At 40.4% G+C, this 19,697-nt stretch overlaps 1 protein-coding gene across 6 annotated transcripts in view; it reads right to left on the reverse strand.

Moving 5' to 3' along the window:
* Positions 1-19,697, reverse strand: part of Mthfd2l (methylenetetrahydrofolate dehydrogenase (NADP+ dependent) 2 like) — a 103,597-nt gene that overhangs the window by 45,360 nt on the left and 38,540 nt on the right. For all 6 annotated transcript variants that reach the window (XM_087186003.1, XM_021254934.2, XM_013069710.3 and 3 more), the window contains one exon: positions 16,766-16,858. In XM_087186003.1, coding sequence (XP_087042129.1) covers positions 16,766-16,858 — 93 coding nt within the window. The remainder of the gene's footprint in view (positions 1-16,765; positions 16,859-19,697) is intronic.

Raw genomic sequence — 19,697 nt, forward strand, 5'->3', positions numbered from 1 at the left:
TATCCCCTCTTTCACTACTAATTTAATGCTTATCTCTTTTTTCTTGGTCGATATAAGTAAAATTTTGAAAATTAATTGGTCTTTCAAAAAACCCCAATTTTTGGTTTTAAATAAAACCAAATTATAAAGACTATACATATAATCTCTTTTGTTTCTATTTTGTTTTTCACAAATCTCTGTTATAATCTTTATTATTTCCTTCATTCTCCTTGTTTTAAGTATAGCTTGTTCTTCTATTTCTAGCTGTCTTCTAAAACAATGTTTATTATTTAAAAAACTTTTCCCCTAATGCCTGAGTTTGTAACAGATGGGGTAGGGTATGTTTTAACATGTGCTCTATTCATCATTACCAACCAGGCAACCAAACAAACAATTTCTTTACATAAAATGTTCCATGTTGTCTACTACCTAGTATACTCAGCATATATGACATATATATGACACATGGAGAAGTATTATTTATTCAGACATAGACTAGAAACACACTCAGTGGGATGGTAGGTTTTAAAGTCTATGAAAGCTGCTCATGATGGTACCAGGTCAGAGAACATACTCCCTCTCTCAGAGAACCCAACATGGCAGTTTCCTCCCTGATCAGATTTGTTCCCCTGCTTCATGTCAGATGTTGTAGCTGGCTCAGATTTAGGGACCATGTTGAATGAAAAGTAAATCATATCTTTCATTTCTACACTTTCCCACAATGAAGCATAACACTTGTATTGGAAGCAACTTGCAGTAACTGTCACTGTGTGAAGGGTGAGTATATTTGTATTTCCCATCTTATGTTAACTTACCAGTATACTCTAATAGTCAGGTAATACAGCTTGTATTATTTAAAATGTTCTTTCTTGCTTTCTTCATCTTGCTTTAAAATTTTATCTAGTACAAATTTTAAGTGCAATTACTATGCATCTCTTACTATGTTTTAGATATATTAAAAGAAATACTGATATATTGAAATATTGAATTATAGAATATTGAAATATAGATATATTTCAAAGAAACTATTTGAGCATTTACTATAGGCTGGTAAAGGACCATGAGTGCAGATACCATGGACTGTGGTAGCTGAACAGTATGAGAACTTAATAGCTTCTTCCAAATATCTCAGTTATACTAAGAAATATGTTTTCCTCCCTAGCACTGGCTAAACCATTAATAATCAACCAAAATCAAAGTCTAAAAACACAAGACCAATAAAAAGCCACAACAAAATTTTAAACATCAAAAGAACTGAACCAACTATCAGAAATTTCCAGTCCTAATTCTAGGCATACCACTACTAACTGTATAAGCCAAGAAAAATCCTATGATTCTCTGGAAATCATATGTAAGATTAGAGTTGTGAATATGTAACCCATGAAAACACTCCAAATATAAATATTTTATAAACTATTCACTAGCTTTTCCCAACATGTAATATACGTCTTCCTACTTATCCATTTTACAAGCACTTATTTTGTAAAACCTTATTTTACTATGCAAAACTCTGTCTTGATGCTGGAAATTTTAAAAAAATCTATGATCTGTTTAGGAGCTACTGTCACAGAAGAGGTATGTTAGTTATAACAGGGTACAGGACTGTGATGCGGAAATGCCCAGGAAACAGTTATATCACCCAGGAAAGGATTCATGGAAGGACATAGAGGCCAGCTTGTGGCAATGAAGGGATGTTTTCCAGAGGCATACACTGGTTCTCTGGAGAGTCTTGAAGGATATCAGGAGAATGTAGTGAGAAAAGCTTTTCGGAAGGATGAGCTTCAGACATTTATAGCTAAATGGATGGACCCTGAGACCATACTCTTAAGTGAAATAAATCAGACACACATGTTTAAATACCGCATTGTTTCTCTGGTGTGAGAAGCTGAAAGTGGAAATAAGGACTGAAATGTATAATGGATGCTGGGAAATGGGAAGGAAGTGTTCAAATGGGAAGGGGAACAAGGGAAGAGGGAGGGAGAAAAAAAGGAAGAGGCAAGAAAAAAAGTGAAAATATGGGCTAAAATAAATTAAAATAAAATTTCTAAATAAAAAAGAAACTTTTCAAGAATAAAAAAAGAAAAGCTTTTTCACATAGAGGAGTCACACACAACACAAAAAACACGGACTTCCAATCAACCTGAAAGCCTTACAGAACAGAAGAGCTGGGGTGGCTATAGTCTAGCACGCAAGCTGAGGGCAGAGCTGGAGATGAAGCCGACATCTGAACACAACCCCGAATGATATGAAGCGATGTTTCATTCCCACATGCACCTGAGAGGAAAGAAAGGCTGGCTCATTTTAAGAGATCACATTCTATTTCAGGCATATTCTCTATTCATGAGATTTTACTGAAAATATCAGAAACAGCAAGGATTACATTACACTGAACTCACATGAAAACCATGACTGGGTTTGGCCAGTGACCTGGAGGGATGGCCCAGTGGAGTCCCTATGATTGGCTCGGCCCATATGATATCTGTCACTAAGGAGAAGTGAGCCTGGGAAGGTGTAGTGTTCATCACTCCTGTTGGTGGCTATTCCAGGCTCCCACAGAGTCCACGGGAGTCACAGAGAAGAAATCATAAGTAAGGATTCTGAACTGAGTTCCCTAAAACTTCTGCACTGTGTCAGTGTCCTTCTGAGGGAGGGCACCACGAGGAAGAGGCCTTTCTTTCCATTCTGCAAGAAAATTCCATGCAGCTCTCCCAGGAGGGATCCAGTGTATCTTGGTTAGAAAGGCAGGCTGGCTAGAGGCTATTCTACAGGGGTAATAGGACCTCATCCCAAAACATACATGATCTTGTGCGCTATGGAGAAAACGTGCTGAAAGGGTTAACATGAGAGAACATCTTGTGATAACTGACCATATTTGCTGGGGAAGTGACATTTTAATAATATTTTATAATAATTCAGGGTACTCTAGTACTAAAACTTGACAACTGGTGATTTCCTAAATTTCTTATCTTGGGTAATATTAAAAGTTATTGCCGGGGATTTAGCTCAGTGGTTCCGGTGCCTGCTTCGCAAGCGCAAGGACCCGAGTTCAATCCCCGGTACCAAAAAAAAAAAGTCATTGATCTACCTTGTATTTTGAATGGATTTAATGACACCATGCATTGCATACTTGGAAAAATATCACTTCACCAGGTTATACAGAACTTCCACAAGTTGTTTTCTGTCACTATGCAATATAAAAAGATGTCTTCATTAACATCATCATTGATCTCATCAGAAAAAGTGTTAAGTATTGGGAAACTGCCAAGTTCACAGTGGGTAACACTGCTTTTGCAGACTCCTATGTTCCTCAAAATCACACTACAGCCTAGCTCAGAAGGCTGGTACAAATCTGCAGCAACTCGCCTGAGCGTCTTTGGTATCCACTACCAGTCTTTGGCTTGATCTCTTCCTTACCCCCAACACATGCAGATGAAGGAGCACTCTGACCCCCTTTCTGCAAAGAAAGGAGAAGGTTCTACCTGTACCACCAGTCCATCTTTCTGGTCTGAGAATTTTACCACATATCTCAGCAGATCTGAAACCATGTGGAGATGAATATGAAGATGATCTCAATTTTCCTGCAAGACCTCAGCCCCCACAAAAGGGGTTGGTATTTTTTCCCACAGGTCCAACTGCTAACACATAAGAATCACATAATGATAGCTGGAAAAATAGTAACAAGAGGATTGTTCCGCTATATCTGGTGTTATTTCTAATTTTGGTTATATAAAGCATAAAAACAATACTATGTTACAGTGTTTGGGGCCATATCGTGCAGAGTAGATTGCCACACGTAAATTCATTTTAGAAGCCAAAGTCAAGAAAGAATGGGAATTTTTTTTAAAAAAAAACAAAAACAAAACCAAAAAAAACCTGTCCATACTTGTGAGGATTTAATGGGTAACTCTGTTACCTTGCCCAAAGCATTGTTTTGGGAGAATTAATGAAATATACTTTGTGATGCAAAGGCCAAACAAAACATGAGGGTACTATGTTCATCACGCTCATGAGGAAACACTACAGACATGCAGAGAAAGGAACTCTGAACAGGCCTCAGATAAAATCATGTAAATCAAAGGAATAATTTTTGAGGTAAAAATGCTGATTAAAAATAAAACGCCAAAATAAATCAAATGTTTCTTTTTTAAAAATAAACAAAAGTGGACCTAAGAGAGCTTCCAGGCTGTCCCTGAAATACATCACGGATCTTTATGGTTGACTTCTACCATAACTGTCTCTTTCCAGGCAGCCTAAAGGAGTAGAAGGAGATTGTACCCTCTCATTTGGGTACAGATACAGCTGACAGAGCACCTGGGCTCAGGGAATTTGGGATTTGCTGTGGGGAAGACTGAAAAAAATTGAAATGCACTGTAATAAAAATATACCAGATGCCTACATGGAGCATAAAATATATCATGAAGTGGTGTAGGGTGAAGCCCTTCACGTGTTTTTTTATTCAAAAGAGGTAAATTTGAGTGTGATCTTAGTGACCTAAAACAATGTGAGTAGAGCACACAGAGGAATTCTCACTCATTCTGATTTGGCATTCCACATTATTTTTAGGAATATCTTAACCTACTACCCTAGGAGAGATATATATTACAATGTGTCTTTGGGTGTACATGTATGTTTGCATTTTGCAGAGACAAGGAATTTTCCTGGTTATCTTCAAAATAAATGTAACTTTGAGTTATGAAACACACTACAGAAATTCAATAGAAACATTATTGCAATGTACCTGCCTTTTTAAAACAATGCAATATCTCATCTTTGATATTATTATCTTGATCTATAGGGCACCTATCAATAAACTACTAAGAATGAATTCTCTGTGGTCTGCCTGCTCAGACAAAAGCTATGTATTTGAATTTGTTCTGCCCACAGTGGCAAGGCCCACACTTGTATATTGTACCCATTGACTCTCGGGTTTTGTAACAAAGTGAAGACATTTTAACTAATCAAACCAGAAATAAATTTGGGGGAAAGGCACTTAGATGAAAGATGAAGGCATGAGGCAGGAATCTTGCTATGACTGTATAAATGGATATAAAGAACAGACTGTCGTGGAAAGCTGCTCAAGAAGTCACCATAGACATGTGCCAGACAGTGAGTCCTTCCTGCTCAGTGCCCTCCATCAGGACTGGTGCCACTGAAGCAGGTAGCAGGTGACAGCCAGCTCTCCACAGTGCCTCTGTTCCATCTGTTATGCAAGCATGGATGTAACATTTTGATCCCTGAATTATTTTTAATTTTCAATCTTCCTGGATTTTAGTCAGATCTGTGAATGCTGCTGTTACAAAGCTACAACTAAAGATTGACTGACAGCAGATTGAATAAAATCATTTGACTTTTGCCCAGGCAACACACGTCTGGAAGCAGAACACACCACAGCGACAACGACTCCACCCTCAGACGGCTCAGTTCCTACTACATCAGAAAGTAAACCAATAGTACTCTCTAGTTCTTTCACTGCAGGCAGTCATCGCTTCTCAGTTGTTTCTCTTTCTCCTCCCTGCCTTACCTCTAAACTCTGCAGCGTAAGCTCTGAGTCACAGGAGCTGGTGTAATGCCATATTAAGCCTTCACAAAGCGAGGACAGATCCAGATGAGGTGCAAAGAGAAGCTAAGGCTGAATGAGTCCAATTAAGAGATCATCTACCTGCAGAAAACCCTCCTCACCTTCTGGGAGAAAGGCCTAAAGCCAAGATAAGCATCTGACTTCTAAAGAGGATATTCGCTAATTCAACAGTGAGGTGTCAAGCCTGAGAACAACATTCTTTGCTGGGTTAAGAAATGAAGAGATACCTAAGATTGACCCCAACTGCTGGAAGTCCAAGATGGCAGGAGCCACTTGACCCTACCCCTGTCTTTCCTACTAGCTCTACCCTTTCCAGCTCCTTTGTGTTTCTATTTTCCTTCTCCTATTTTATTTTTTTATTATACTTCAAGATTAAAAATGTGATCCCTAGGAAAGGACTTTCCTGGTGCTCATGTTCTCGCATATTTACCTTGTCATGACATATTTATATTTTATGTAATACTGAGGCATAGTTTATGCCTTACAGGAAGGTTAAGTACCTTTTTACAATCATAAACTGCAACTGGATATAGCCTCCTACAAAGTAAGACTATTAAAAAATTAGTAAACCTACAAAGACATAAGTCCACTAAAATGTGATGAAAAATATGCCTTTAATCTCCTCTTCAGTGAGTCTCACATAGTAGAGTGAGTCACTTATTGGAGTGATAGTACTCAAGAGATACTATCTGAAAAGGACACAGAGACCTTAAAGTAGGTGTCCAATCATCTACTGATACACTAAGAAAAACAGAATGGCTGTAGGCACCATTCTTTATTAGATATAGACACTCCAGAATTTATCTTGTTTTGACACAGAGATAATCATTTACTAGCAGGAGGGGAGGGAACTTTCCAACCATACTAGCGTCCAGGCCTTGATGTGTTATGAAGGACCCGATCAGAGCCTCCAGGCTGTTGAGTGGACAGCACAGGTGTGGAAGAATAAACAGCCCACAGGGAACAGGCAGATGGCTGGTTAAAGTTAGGGAGTTCATCCACAGACATAGAACTAGTTTTTAAAGAAAAGTAATGAGTTAACTAATGTTCAAACAAAACTTAGTCAACACAGGCCCAGAAATGAGACAAACAATAAAGATTTTAAAAAATAATTTCTTCTCACTTTATAAAGCATTTAAATAATGAAATAACAGGTATGAGAAATATATGATTACTAAAAACCAAACTCTGTGGCAACTAAAACCACAATGGAGACACACTGGGCTGTGAGAATGGAGGGAGGACGCTGGTACTTGGAAAACTTGGCCAGGCCACATCCTGTGGAACAGCTGACAATGCTTGGCCATGACATGTCCACCATGCACACTGGAAATGCAATGGGAACAGAAGACAAAGGCTGTTAAGACCATGTTAACAACACTAACATTTATCCAAGGAAAGGCTTCGGCATTTAGAAAGTTAAGTCAATCATTTCATTTGTAGGACCTGAATTTGTCTCTATCATGTGGTATATTTTGGTTTATCAAATATTTTCTCATATTACATATACAATACACTCAGAGATGATAAAAGCTGGGGTTGTGAGAGAACGACAGGCATGAGGCAAAAGAAGTTATCATTTCAGGAAGTTATCATTTTTTCCTTACACCATCAATCAAAGTCAATGCTGAAGCAAGAAAGGGCCATCCTTTGTTGGCACTGGCTATGCACAGAGGCAAGAAGGCAATGTCTGGAGCTAACCATATCAACTAGCACACTTCACACACAACAGGACAGGACTGTTCAACCTACAAATACAAACAAACCTACTCCAGATGGCTTTATCCATGCCTCTGGCCCCCTACCACCAAGGCTAGACGCTTCAAACCTATCACTCCAGATTAGTGCTCACTACCAAACCCAAATTCACAGCCAGCTACTGGCCTTTTCCTCTAAAATACACCACAAGTGTCTTAAACTTAACAAGCTCAAATTGAACTCAGCATCTTTTCCAATCTACTCATCTTTACCTCTCCCATTCTTCACTTCCATTTTATGTATTCTTTTCTGTGAACGGTAACACCATATGCCCAGGCTCCAAAGCCAGTATGTCTTTAAGTCTACTTCTCATTTCTCCTCTCTTCCACCCATTACTGTATAACTTCAGAACCATATCAATACTACTTCCAGTTTCATCCTGGCCCAGAGACCTTTTAAAAACTTAAATCAACCTGTTGTTCCTCTGTTCACAGCTACATAAGGCTGCCCATGCTCCTACTATATAAAATCCAAATCTCTTGATTATTATACTGTCTGAACCTATCTTAAATGTTCTGCTTCATCTTTCATTACAGACAGGTATCTGTGGAGTTAATGTTTTCTCTGATATGATAGCATTTTTACAGTTAGAAGCTGCCAGAAACCCCCTTCTTTTTTATTTTGCCTCATGAATTTCTGTTCATTCTGTGAGACAGGACCCAGCCTAATCATTTAGTCTTCATGTTCAGTGAAACGTAACTATTGCTCCCTCTCTGGTAACATGCTCTGTCTGTTTTTCTCTCTATAGGCAACATTTACCTATATACCCACACACATGCAATAACATGCACTAGCAAACTGTATTACACAGACTTATTTATACATCTTTATCCTCTACTAGACTCTGGCCTTGATAAGCTTTGAAAACATACTTTACATAATTTGTTTTTTTAGCGCCTAATATAGGGACTAATATGTAGTAATGGCAACATTAATATAGGTAGGAAACATATATCAGAGTTCTAAACTACAGCACTATTTATGGTAGCAATAACTTGGAAATAATATGCATATCCATAAACAGAAACTGGAGAGTCATTTAGTCGAATATTACACAACTAGTGCTGCCCACATTGGCCTGGGAAGAGCTCTAAATCACAATGTTAACAAGAACACAGCAATTTGCAGGAATATACAACATATAGAGACTGACAGTACACATGACAAATATTGGGTGGTGATTATACAGGTGCCAACATTATTCTTTCCTTACTTTTATGCATATTGTAAGTTTTTCATAATATAACCTGCTGGAGACTTAGCCATAGAAAGCTATAAAGCAGGGAAAGGCAAGGGCTTGAGCTACATCTGAAAGGACTTACCCTCACTGCCCCTGACATCCACATAAGCAACCAGGAAGAATTATGATGAAACAACCTGTCATTTAACCATTTATAATACATTTGTTTTCAGTACTGGGGATTGAACCTAGGAAACCTGTGCTTAGCTACATCCCCTGCCTTTCTTTACTTTCTTTCTTTTTTGAGGCAGGGTCTGCTCAGGCTGGGCTCAAACTTGTGATCCTCATGCCCCAGCCTCCTATTATACATTTCTAAGGAAATCTGCCTTTCTACATGAGGAAAAAAGATCTTTGATCTAAATGTTTTCACTGCAAAAGTTGTTTCACTATCAGCATGAATGGTTGCTTTACTCATGAAAAATCAGAACTGCAGAGGTGTGCAGCATGACAAACCTGCAAGGGAAATGCCCACCTCTGCTGCACGTCCTGCTACCAGAGTGGGAGCTCTTGGGGAGGAGGAGATGATGGTCCCCTCTGCAAAAATCCTGCAAATACAGCAAGTTTAGAAAAAAATTACTAGGGTTTTAGGCAAATGAAGAAAAATAAATAAAGCCTTGGGATGATTCTTAGGTACTCAATTTTGGAGGCCTATTTTTGCCTATTTGAGGCTAATGGGAGTCAAGGAAAAATGCAAAAGTTTGCATGCATTTTTCCCGTCTATATCACTCAAGTATCAGCAACATAAGAAGTATTCTGGTGCTAGATGATAAACGTTAGCGTATTTACATTTAACATGATGTGATGTTAGGCATAGAGAGAGTCCCAACTCCAGAGACAGAGGACGGGAAAGGCCTCCACTGACCAGTGGTTCCGTGCGAGGTACCGGATTCTAACAGCAGCTGTGACACTGGGACTCCTGCCTCCATTGTACAAGAGTTGAAAGCGAACCCATAGTGTTACATGTTATTTTGTAACACTGAATTGAAACTGAAACCAAGTCCTTTTACTTTACAGTCTTGTCTTTCACTACCACACATCCTGCCTACTTCCCAATTCCTTCCCCTTTGGACATAGGCTGCATCTCCTTCTGTGGCCCTGACATTCCAAGTATTGATCTTTAAGGTCACAGGTCTATAGACTGCACAGATGACACACACACTCCCTTTGTGTGCTCTAAACCTGTTCCATAACACACCTCATACGTACCTTTGTTATACACAAGGCTTAACTGTTGATTTTGTTTTGAGAACATGAATGGCCATTAATAAGTAAATAAAGGACTTAAGATCAATATGATAAATATTCTAGGTACTGTGTGCAAATAATCCTAAGTGTTTATAAAGATGTTCAAAGTTATTTACTATAGTATTGTAGTGGAAAACTAGGAACCATCTAAATGTCCCATATCCAAGAACTGTAGGAATAAATAATAGTATGCAATAACATGGAGTCATAAGAAGAAACAGGTACAGAGCGCAGCTCTGCAAAATACAAATAGTATGTGCAGGGTGAAAGAGCTGTTTAAATATTTGAATTACTCTAAGTATGGGATAGTGGAAAGCCAACATAATAAAATCATTGCCTTCAGTCCTACTTTAGCCGGGTTTTCCGTGCCTCTCTGGGGCCGTTTTCTGGGCTTTGGCAATGAGGAAGGATGACTGAGCTGGGGGAATTCACGAGTCCTACTGCCCTCTCACACAGGAACAAAACTCATGGATTCCAAGCAGTTTTCCTAGTTGGCAATTCAGGCTCCGTGTTTCACAGTGGGAGGAGCTGGGAGGGGAGAGGGGCCGGAGAGAGAGAGCAGGAGGCTGGGAGTGGGTCCTGGGGGCAGGGCCTCAGCCTCCCAACCCCTCCCAAAGTCAGGTGCCCACAGAAGGAGAGGCAATCAGGACTTTTCCAGCACACAGCACAATACACAGCTCTGAACAAATACTAATGTCATCCTGAGAATTATAATTCACAAGTAAAAAGAAAGTTTTTATACAGTTGGACTCATGTGCAAGTCACTTCTAGGTTTATGTTTATGATCATCAGTTAACTCTGATGTTGTTAGTATCAAGATGATCCAAGAAGCATATTCCTTTAGTTATGTCAAGCTGTAGCTTAATAATCAATGGGCTTGTTATTTTTAAATTATTGTTTAAATCTTCATATATGTTAGCCTAAGAAGGATGGGCATGTAATGACTGACACAAACTATTTATTGAATACTGACAACATGCTGGACACTGAGCTGTTCTCCTTCCATGTACAGGTTGGTGTCACAACCCCTGAGAAAGAAAGGCCATGACACTTCACGCTGTGTCAAGGAAGCGTCTGAGGTTCAGAGAATGGGTGACTTGACCAACATTACCCAGGCAGTAAGCGGCGGAGCTGAGATTTAAATCTTGGAGTTCTTACCTTGCATGGCCTGTGCATTTACTCTACTCTATACCAGTTAAAACACTTGACAAAAGTGATAAATGGCAACTTTAGGAAGGAAGGAACCCCAAGTGGAGATGCAGAGTTTAGCTAGAGGGGCAGGACTGGAGATTGAGAAACAGGACAGGGGAGGGACAATGGCATTAATGAAGCTACAAAAGGTGCTGGCGTCCGCTTGGGAGGCTGCAGGGGCTGAAAGCAAGCCAGGTTCCCTCCCCAGTTGGAGGAGCTGCAGATGGTGGGGCAGATGGCTGCCCCACCCTGGGAACTTCTCAGTGAACATGGCTAATCCTGCTCCAAGGAGGAAGAAATCCACCTGAGGGGAAATTTTTTTGAGAACACAGGGTGATGTCTGATGGGAATGTGTCTGAGATTTGGTATCGTCTTGGAAGAAATGGCGACAGGGAGTTAGTAGGTCACTTTGTATTTTATGATGAGTAAGTATGAACATTCCAAATTACTCCACTGAATTTCCCATTTATCTTGTTTTATATTACAACGTCCATCATTAAAAGTGTTGTAACAGAGACACTAGAATTGCAACTGCGAAGGCTTGATCACTGTGCTCAAGGAGATGGCTTAGTGGACAAAACACAGTTTCACTACTGTGATTCCAGCCAGGGGACAGCTCATGACTCGGCAGCTCATCTCCCGGATGAGCTTAGTTCCAGAGACTTCACTCAGACAAGAACTGGTCCAGGGGGGCATGTCTGCAAAGCATCTGCCTATCCTGCCTGGTAATAAGGAATATTACCTCCCTCCCCCCATTTCTTTGAAGCACAAGATAGAAGACCCAAGGATCTCTGGTGCAACTTTAGACTTGATGTCCTATGCAAGCTTGTTGCCCCTTCTTCCTCACTGACCTTCTGGAAAGCTAATTTGGCCTTCCACTCAACACTCCTTCCATGCAGCCCTGCGCTTAATGCCTGTGACTGTCCTCTTTCTTCTCCCTTCTCATAATCTCTCAGTTTTAATATCAAACTCAAATCAGTCCACTCATTCACTTAATGTCATGAATTATTCTTTTATGAATAAATATTTCATTTTTAAGATTTAACTAAATTACAGTGACAAACTAGGAATGATTAGTTGCTCCTCTAAATAGAGCTACACTATGTAAATCACCAGTAACCAGCATAATGATTCCATCTTTTAAAAAGTACCTTAAAATGTACCAGCTAGGTCTGTATGGATTTGAGACAGTACATGTTCCTTTTATAATCTCAAAATCAAAGCAGCAACAGTAATTAGGCAGCCACTATGTGCCAGGTATTATTCTAAGCACAGTGTTACCTTGGTTCATGAATGCTTTTTTCTGCAAACAATTTGGTTCACAAACAGAAGCGTTTGGTAAAATTTTGTTTTGGTTTGCAAACTCTGCATTGGATAACGAACATGACTGTGGCCAGCTTTCCCATACAAACACAAACATGGCCATCTTTTCCAGAATCATAGAACAAATTAAGTTTGTGAACCGATAACTTAATTTATCTACCAAGCTTAGAAAAAAAAATCAGGCCTATCCCTGTTGTAATTTAGTTCAGGAGACAGACAACTACAAACAACTATTAAATGGCATACCTATTTCATTAAAGTATCCTAGAACCCAATTCATTCTCTGAATTCCAACCAGTGGCTTTGAGTAGAGGCTTGAAGCCTTTTATTTCTAATTGCATGGGCACGGTCTGATGTTCAGATCTGAGTCTCTAACTTAGTCTAAATCACTATTTTAGCAGAGATGTTTAAAAAGTAAGTGATATGCAGTTTATATATATATATATTAATACATGAGAAACTGGAGGGAAGATATTACTATTAGCATATGCTAATTCATGTACGCCTCAGGATCTTCACACAACGATTTCTCCTTTTCCTTTTTACTTCTGCAGGCCCATTTCAAGATTGCATCAGCACATTCTTCACTGTCATCTGGGAAACCTCATCAATCTTTCTGACACCTCACACACGCAATCCTCCTCCTTCCACTCTTCCTGGCTCCTGGACCAGGCTGCTTCCATAGATGCTGACGCCCAGTGATGACATGGCCCGGCCCGCCCTGCTGCAGCTGCCTCTGCCATTAGATCACTATCACCATCGCTATGACCCATGGACCCATGGCTAATTGCATGTTTGTTTCCCACACTGCACCACATGGTCACCTTGGTAAGACTTTGTTCCTATTGTCTGCTTATTTGGAATCTATTTTTTCACTAACTCATGTTTGCTCTGATTAATGAAGTTGAAATGCAGCAGTATTTAGTCACTTCTCATGAAGTCTCAGTCTTCTTCCCTATTCACCAAATACTTCTTTCTCCAAGTTGAGGACAAGGCTACTTGAGGACAGTCTCCTGACGTCCAGCACACCTCTGCATCTAGACAGTCACCACCAGCAGAACTCAGGCAGGGGACAGAGCTGTACCCACCGTCTTTGCTCAAAATGCCACTGGCCAGGACTAGAATGGGTTGTGGCCAAAATACCTGTATCTAAAATCACTGCTCTCTGACTGTAGCTTTAAGGTGGTCAGAGGACCCTAGTGGGACAGCTGTGGCACAGGACCAGGCTCCGCAGTCACACACAGGGGACATTATACCTCCTGGCTCCCAGTTTGTTAAGTGTGATGCTTCCTTTTCCTTTCCTCCCTTTATTCTCTTTTTCTTCTTCTTTCCTCTCACCTTTTTAAATACCATATGCTGATTTAGGACTTTACAAAGGAAGTTATGGGAGAAACTCCAGGATGGGAACAATGTTGGCATCGTGACTTGGACAGCAGGCATCTTTAGCCATATAAGAACATCGGTGGATCATCCAAGAGCATCAATCACCCATTTGCCATTTGTTGTGATGAAAGCAATACAAAACATGGGTATAGATGTGTGCTGAGCATTTGCCCCATGAGAAGAAAATGCTTGCCAAATATTAGAATGGATGGGAACTAAGGGTACCTGAGCCATGTTCCTTAGGAGTTGCTCAGGGTGTCAAACAACACTGTTAAAATATAACAAAAACTTCATTCTGTCAAGAGATAGAGATGGAAAATGCTTCTCCACTCACCAATTTTAAGCCCTGTGTGTGTGTGAAAGCAAGTGTTTCTGAGATGAAGTTAACATGATGCTCATCTCCTAGGACACGCCAAGCCCTGCAGTGGTATTTTACCTACTAAGTGGTGGTCTGAAACACACTATTGCAGTGATGGCAACCCTACAGCACGCATGCCACAGCATGCTGTTTATTATCATTGAAAGCTCTAGAAAAGTTTGCCATCACTGCCTCTCTAATCACATCTGACTTTTGGTGATCCGGTTCAAAAATCTGCATTTGCTGTCACCTGAATATAACTTGTTAGCTATAATTAGGTGTACCTACTTCCTGATGACTGCTGGAAAGGGAGCATTTCTGTTTTTACTCTGTGAGGCGAAAATTACTTGTGCACCAGCCACAGTTACAGTCTGGGTTCCAGAAAACGGCAGATATAAAAACAAGAAATTGAGTTAATTTGGTTGAAACTAATGTGAACTATCAGTATTTTCCTCATCAAACTTTATTTCTTCTGGAACTTTACCCTCCCTTCATATTTAGTAAATGCTCATATATTCAAGTTTAAAGTCTAGAAATTGACAGTAACATCTAATTGATAAGCAAAAGAGTAAAAGCTCTCACTCAAGCCTTGGATAAAGCAGGAAGTATTGGGATACTGTGTGGCAGGAATAAAGGCAGACGTGAAAAGTAGAACTATCTTGTGTGTTCAAAGATAAAAGAAGTTAAGGAAAAACCAGGATCCATTCAATGAACTGCAATAAGTCTGCTCTCTGTTTCTACTCCTACCTCTCTGGCATCAGTTTTCCTGCACATACTTGTCTGAGCCTACATGATCCACAAGTGTCCCTCTGCTCTCTGCCACTAGTGGTGAGCATCACAGTCCTCTTCACAGCCTTTGGGGTCCCCGTGAGCCAACTTTGGTTATCCTCCCAACAGCATTTCCTACACTTATCCCTCCTGACTAAACTCATAGCTCTATGCTCCACAACACACAATTTGAGCTCCTCTTCAGGAGTTTTGTGTGTGCCTCTCCCTCTGCTTGGAAGGCTCTCCTCCCAGATACTTCCTGGATTTGTGCCATTCTTTCATGCTATACCTTTCATTCCTATATTATCCCTTCCTTTCATGCTATACCAGCAATGTCCCCACAGGACACAGAATCCACTTCTGATCATTATAGGAAGAGAAATTCCTGCAGGAACTGTCCCAGGGACGCATTCAGGGTTAAGCGAAACACAAGGGTTGTTGAGGGGCTTGGAAACTGTAAACAGGAGGTGCTTGTGCCATCCCTGAGCCTGAGAGGCAGGTGGAGAGGGCAGTGTCCCTGCAGCTCAGTAAGAACCAGAGCTGTAGGAGTCCACTAGCAGAGCCATGGACACAGGAGGAAGTTGGCAGTGTGGAGGAGAAGGAGGAAAGAAGAAATAGCCTGTCTTTTCTCTGCTCCTGCCTTGGATCTCTCAACCCTGCCAAGAGCCAGTGGCACAGTAACACTTCTCTGGGACATGGCAAGGCAGGGTGGGCATGGGTCTGCCCGGCAAGTGCGGAATGGCCAGGGTAAGGACCCTGCTCCAAAGGCCGCCTCCTAGAAGAGCCTCCAATCCACCTGCCTAAATGGCACCCACGCATATAGCTCTGTCACATGCTCATCTCTACTCTGTGTTGTTGGTTTCTTTTTTGCCTCTTCCTCTAAAACATAGGCTTCTCAGGGGCTGAGATTCTGTCATTCATATTGACTACCAAATCCCTGCACAAAACAGCTCCTACCTCACAGCAAGAGTTCAGTGTTTCCTGAATGAAGTAATAGTCCCTGTTACAGAATAACAGAATCCCAGAACTGGAAAAAAAATTAGAATGCTTCATGCCCAACCCTGTGCTCAATAAACAGACATTTTCTACAATGGTCCTAGACATCAAGAGGAAAGAAAGAAGGTATCTTTCCCCCAAGAATACATGTTCACAACAATCACACCTGCTCACATGTGTGATATATGATCTATTAAAATAGTAATCTTCAAAAGGGTACAAAATATTTTTGTCACTAAAATACAGGAAGAATTAATACACAATTATAATTTTATCCATCTTTCTAATTGTGGAGAGAGGGAACTGACTGTTTCAGGAACTGGTAACTTACAGGTCTTATTAGAATTTAACAGTGGGTTTAGCTTTTTTTCCTTATGTTATAGAAAAATGTCCTTTGTATCTTCTCTAAGTCACCCTTTCTTCCTTGTAGACCAAGCATACTCAGTCCATCAGTTCCAAGTACACATGCCCTCCTGAGGAAACACCTCCCAGGTCCTGGGCTTTGGACATGGTCCAGTCCAGCAACTTTGCCCTCCGAGTGTGGAATTCATACCTGGTTCTTCAGCCTGGGTATGCCTGGCAGCTGTCTGTCTCTTCCTCCCACTGGACATTCTATTTTCATGAAGACTACTTACAAGTTTTATTTCTTTGTCCCTACAGCCACAATATCTTCAGTTCCTTATCTAGTTTTTGGTCTCAAATAACAGCTTCCTGTGCCTAATCTGTCATCCTAAACTACCTGCATTTTCCACAATGAAGGGACAAATGTTGACAGAGACACAATGGACCAGTATGATGACTGCAAAGAGACAGGATCGACAAAGGTTAAGTGACACACACCCCTATGAACATATCTCCCAAGAAGCTATTCTCTCAAATATGTTAGCAGTCAGGGCAAGACCCGCTCTGCTGATAATCTCCCCCACAAAACATCACAGAGGCCCACCTGCAGCGACCACAATAATGTCTGCCAGCCGAGTCTGGGTCTTCAGCCTCTCCCTGGGGGTGTATCTGTGTGCTATGGTCACCGTTGCATCACCTGCAATGCAGAAGGGCTTCCATTAGTGATCACAGTCTTTCCCACATTGTATGAAAGCTGTAAATCAAGAGATGTTTCAGTTACTGCCCCAGAGCAGAAACATTGCCTTGACATGACTAAGTCACTCCAAGACCAAAAGCAAGATAAGGAACTGAAGGCAAATCAGAATATTGTACCTTTTTACTGGATGGGTGAACATCGACAAGGCCAGGTGAGGTGAGTGCTGATTATCAAAGGAGGGCTATCAACCCTAGAAACCCAGGATGTGAGAATTCCATCCTGAGCAGGTAACACACTGGTATGGATTACTCACTGGGTTGCTGATGACAGGAAGATAAAGACTGGAAGCAACAAGGTAAGACGTACTAATAATGGGACAATATATGGGGGCACACAGGTGAGAGATTAATTCCACCGGAAGAGGTGTCAAGGAAGGATTTCGAAAGAAGACAAACTATGTTTGAAGTCTTAAAGCATGAACATGAGTATGCCAAGGAAGAGCAATGCAAGCTAAAGGAAAGCAGGGGGGAAAAAACAACTTTAAAATACTGTGTTTAGGAAATAGTGAAGAAGCTTAGAATATCAGAGGAAAACTTTCATGGAGCTGTAGATAACAGGACAAGGAGGCAGCCTGAGGCATTCCAGGGCTGAAAGTGCCAGCCACGGCAGGAAAGTGGGGAAGGGGGTTCTCTAAGAGGGTGGCAGCACGGAACACACTTTCTTTCTTCACCTCCTGGAAGACATGCAAACGCAGCCCAGTACAAATCTAGTACAAATACAAACCAATTCTTAAAGAAAATGTACAGGCTTAAATTATTATACCAATCAGACAGAAATAAAATAATCATTTAACTTAGTTACATAAAGAAAAATAAAAGAGAAAAAGGTTAATAAACATAAAAGTTAAAGTGTGTTTGATAAATAAACCTAAAAATATATTATTAAAACATGAAGAAGGCCGGGGATTTAGTTCAGTGGTTCTGCTGCCTGCCTCACAAGCACAAGGTCCCGAGTTCGATCCCCAGTACCAAAAAAAAAAAAAAAACATAAAGAGAATGCAGTAAGTCTTCCAAGGAAAAACTGTGTATGTAGAAGTAAAGAGATTTCATATATAATGTTAGAGATATATTAGAAGAAAAGGCCCTGCTATAATAGCAGATGAAATACTTAGAAATAACCTTAACAAAAAAATGTAGAAACTTTATGTGGAACAAGAAAATCTCTAGGTCAACATCAAAAGACAGAAGTATGCCTAAGTGATAAGCCATGCTCTTGGACAAAAGGATTCGACAGTACAATAATGCCAATTCTTCCTATGTTCATTACAAATATAATGCAATTCTAATAAAACACTTTTGCCTTTTAGAGGAAGCATATAATTTGACACTAAAGTTAAAATGAAAAAAAAAAAATGAAAGGATAACCAGGAAAACTTTGCAAAAGAAGAACAATAAGAAGTTACTAATAGTATTTCCCTTTTTGCTAATGGTACCAACATCAATCCAGTTACTTAGAGTAAAAGCCTGAGTGCCCCTTGATCTTTCCTCCACTCACTATAAAACCAACAACTGTAAAGTACATGTTGGCATTACATCCTAAAGCACCAACATTAAGAAGCACCCTCCCATTTCTTAGTTCTTTTCTACTCAGAGGACCATCTTGTACCCCAGCAACTATACAAATGTTCTCTAGTTCCAAATAAGAACTTCTCCAATACATACACACACACATGCACACACAGACACACACACAATCAAAATCAAAACAAAGTCAAGACCTCTCACCTTCCAACCATGCTATTTTCAGGAAAGAATTGAGAGATACAGCATAATCCAGTGATTATGTACATACATATAATTAACAATCTGTAAAGTTTCAGGCAGAAGAGAAATAAATTTCAATCTGCATGGCAAAATCTTTTAAGTATCATCAGGTTACCTTGAGATTCCAACATGAGCTTAGCAGGCAATGTCCAGGAAAATATCAAAGCTGACAATCATATTTAGACTCGCTTGATCAGTTTATGACTACAGTAATAACTAGGCCACAGTGGAGCTTTCAGTCTGCTATTTAGAGATCCAATGATGCTTACAAGAGAAACAAAGCAAAAGTTTTCCAGAGATGCCTCAGACTCTTCTGCTTCTGACCTTGTTGGTAAAGCCTTGGTGTCTGCTGCTGGCCTGGCACCTGGCTTTCCTGGTCATTAGCACCTTATTTAACCTGTCTTACTTGGCTCTGTGAAAAGTCTTGTTAACTTTCTCCAGTGGAACCTCTGGCTTGCTCCTCTGGTCCTTTCTACCTCCTCAGAGGGCAGGCCCGCAAGCTGCAGCAGCTGCTCCAGGGAAGGGTGCTCATTCCTGGTCCCCAATGGCACTTTCCCATGCTCAGTTTGTCCCCACAGACTGCATCTTACATTTTTAAATAGCACAGAGAACCAGATTTTTAAAAAATTATAAACAGAGTTTGAAGCAACTTATTGATGCCCTGTGCTTTGCATTACACTTATAAAACATAGAAAGAATAAAAGACTCAGAGCTTATCTCCTAGAATTTTGTAAGAATTCTATAATTAACTACTGGGAAAGATGTGTTTCTGACTATATAAAATTCAGTTAAGCAAGACTTGTTCACTGGAGGCACCTGAGCAGTTTTCCAGGCTATCAGCACCTCAGGAATTTATGTAAAGTAACATGGTAGAGAAGGTGGTAGTGCAGAATCAACCCAGAATGCTAATCTGAGGAAATGCCTGCTGTTACATCTGAGGTAGTTCGAATGTCCGCATGGTAAAGCTCACTCCCCAGGGAGGCACTGTTGAGAGGAGACAGAGCCTTCAAGAGGTG

The sequence above is a fragment of the Heterocephalus glaber genome, unplaced genomic scaffold (genome assembly GCF_053883595.1).
Source record: "Heterocephalus glaber isolate CG9 unplaced genomic scaffold, H.glaber_assembly_v1.0 deba00001504, whole genome shotgun sequence".
Taxonomy (NCBI): domain Eukaryota; kingdom Metazoa; phylum Chordata; class Mammalia; order Rodentia; family Bathyergidae; genus Heterocephalus; species Heterocephalus glaber.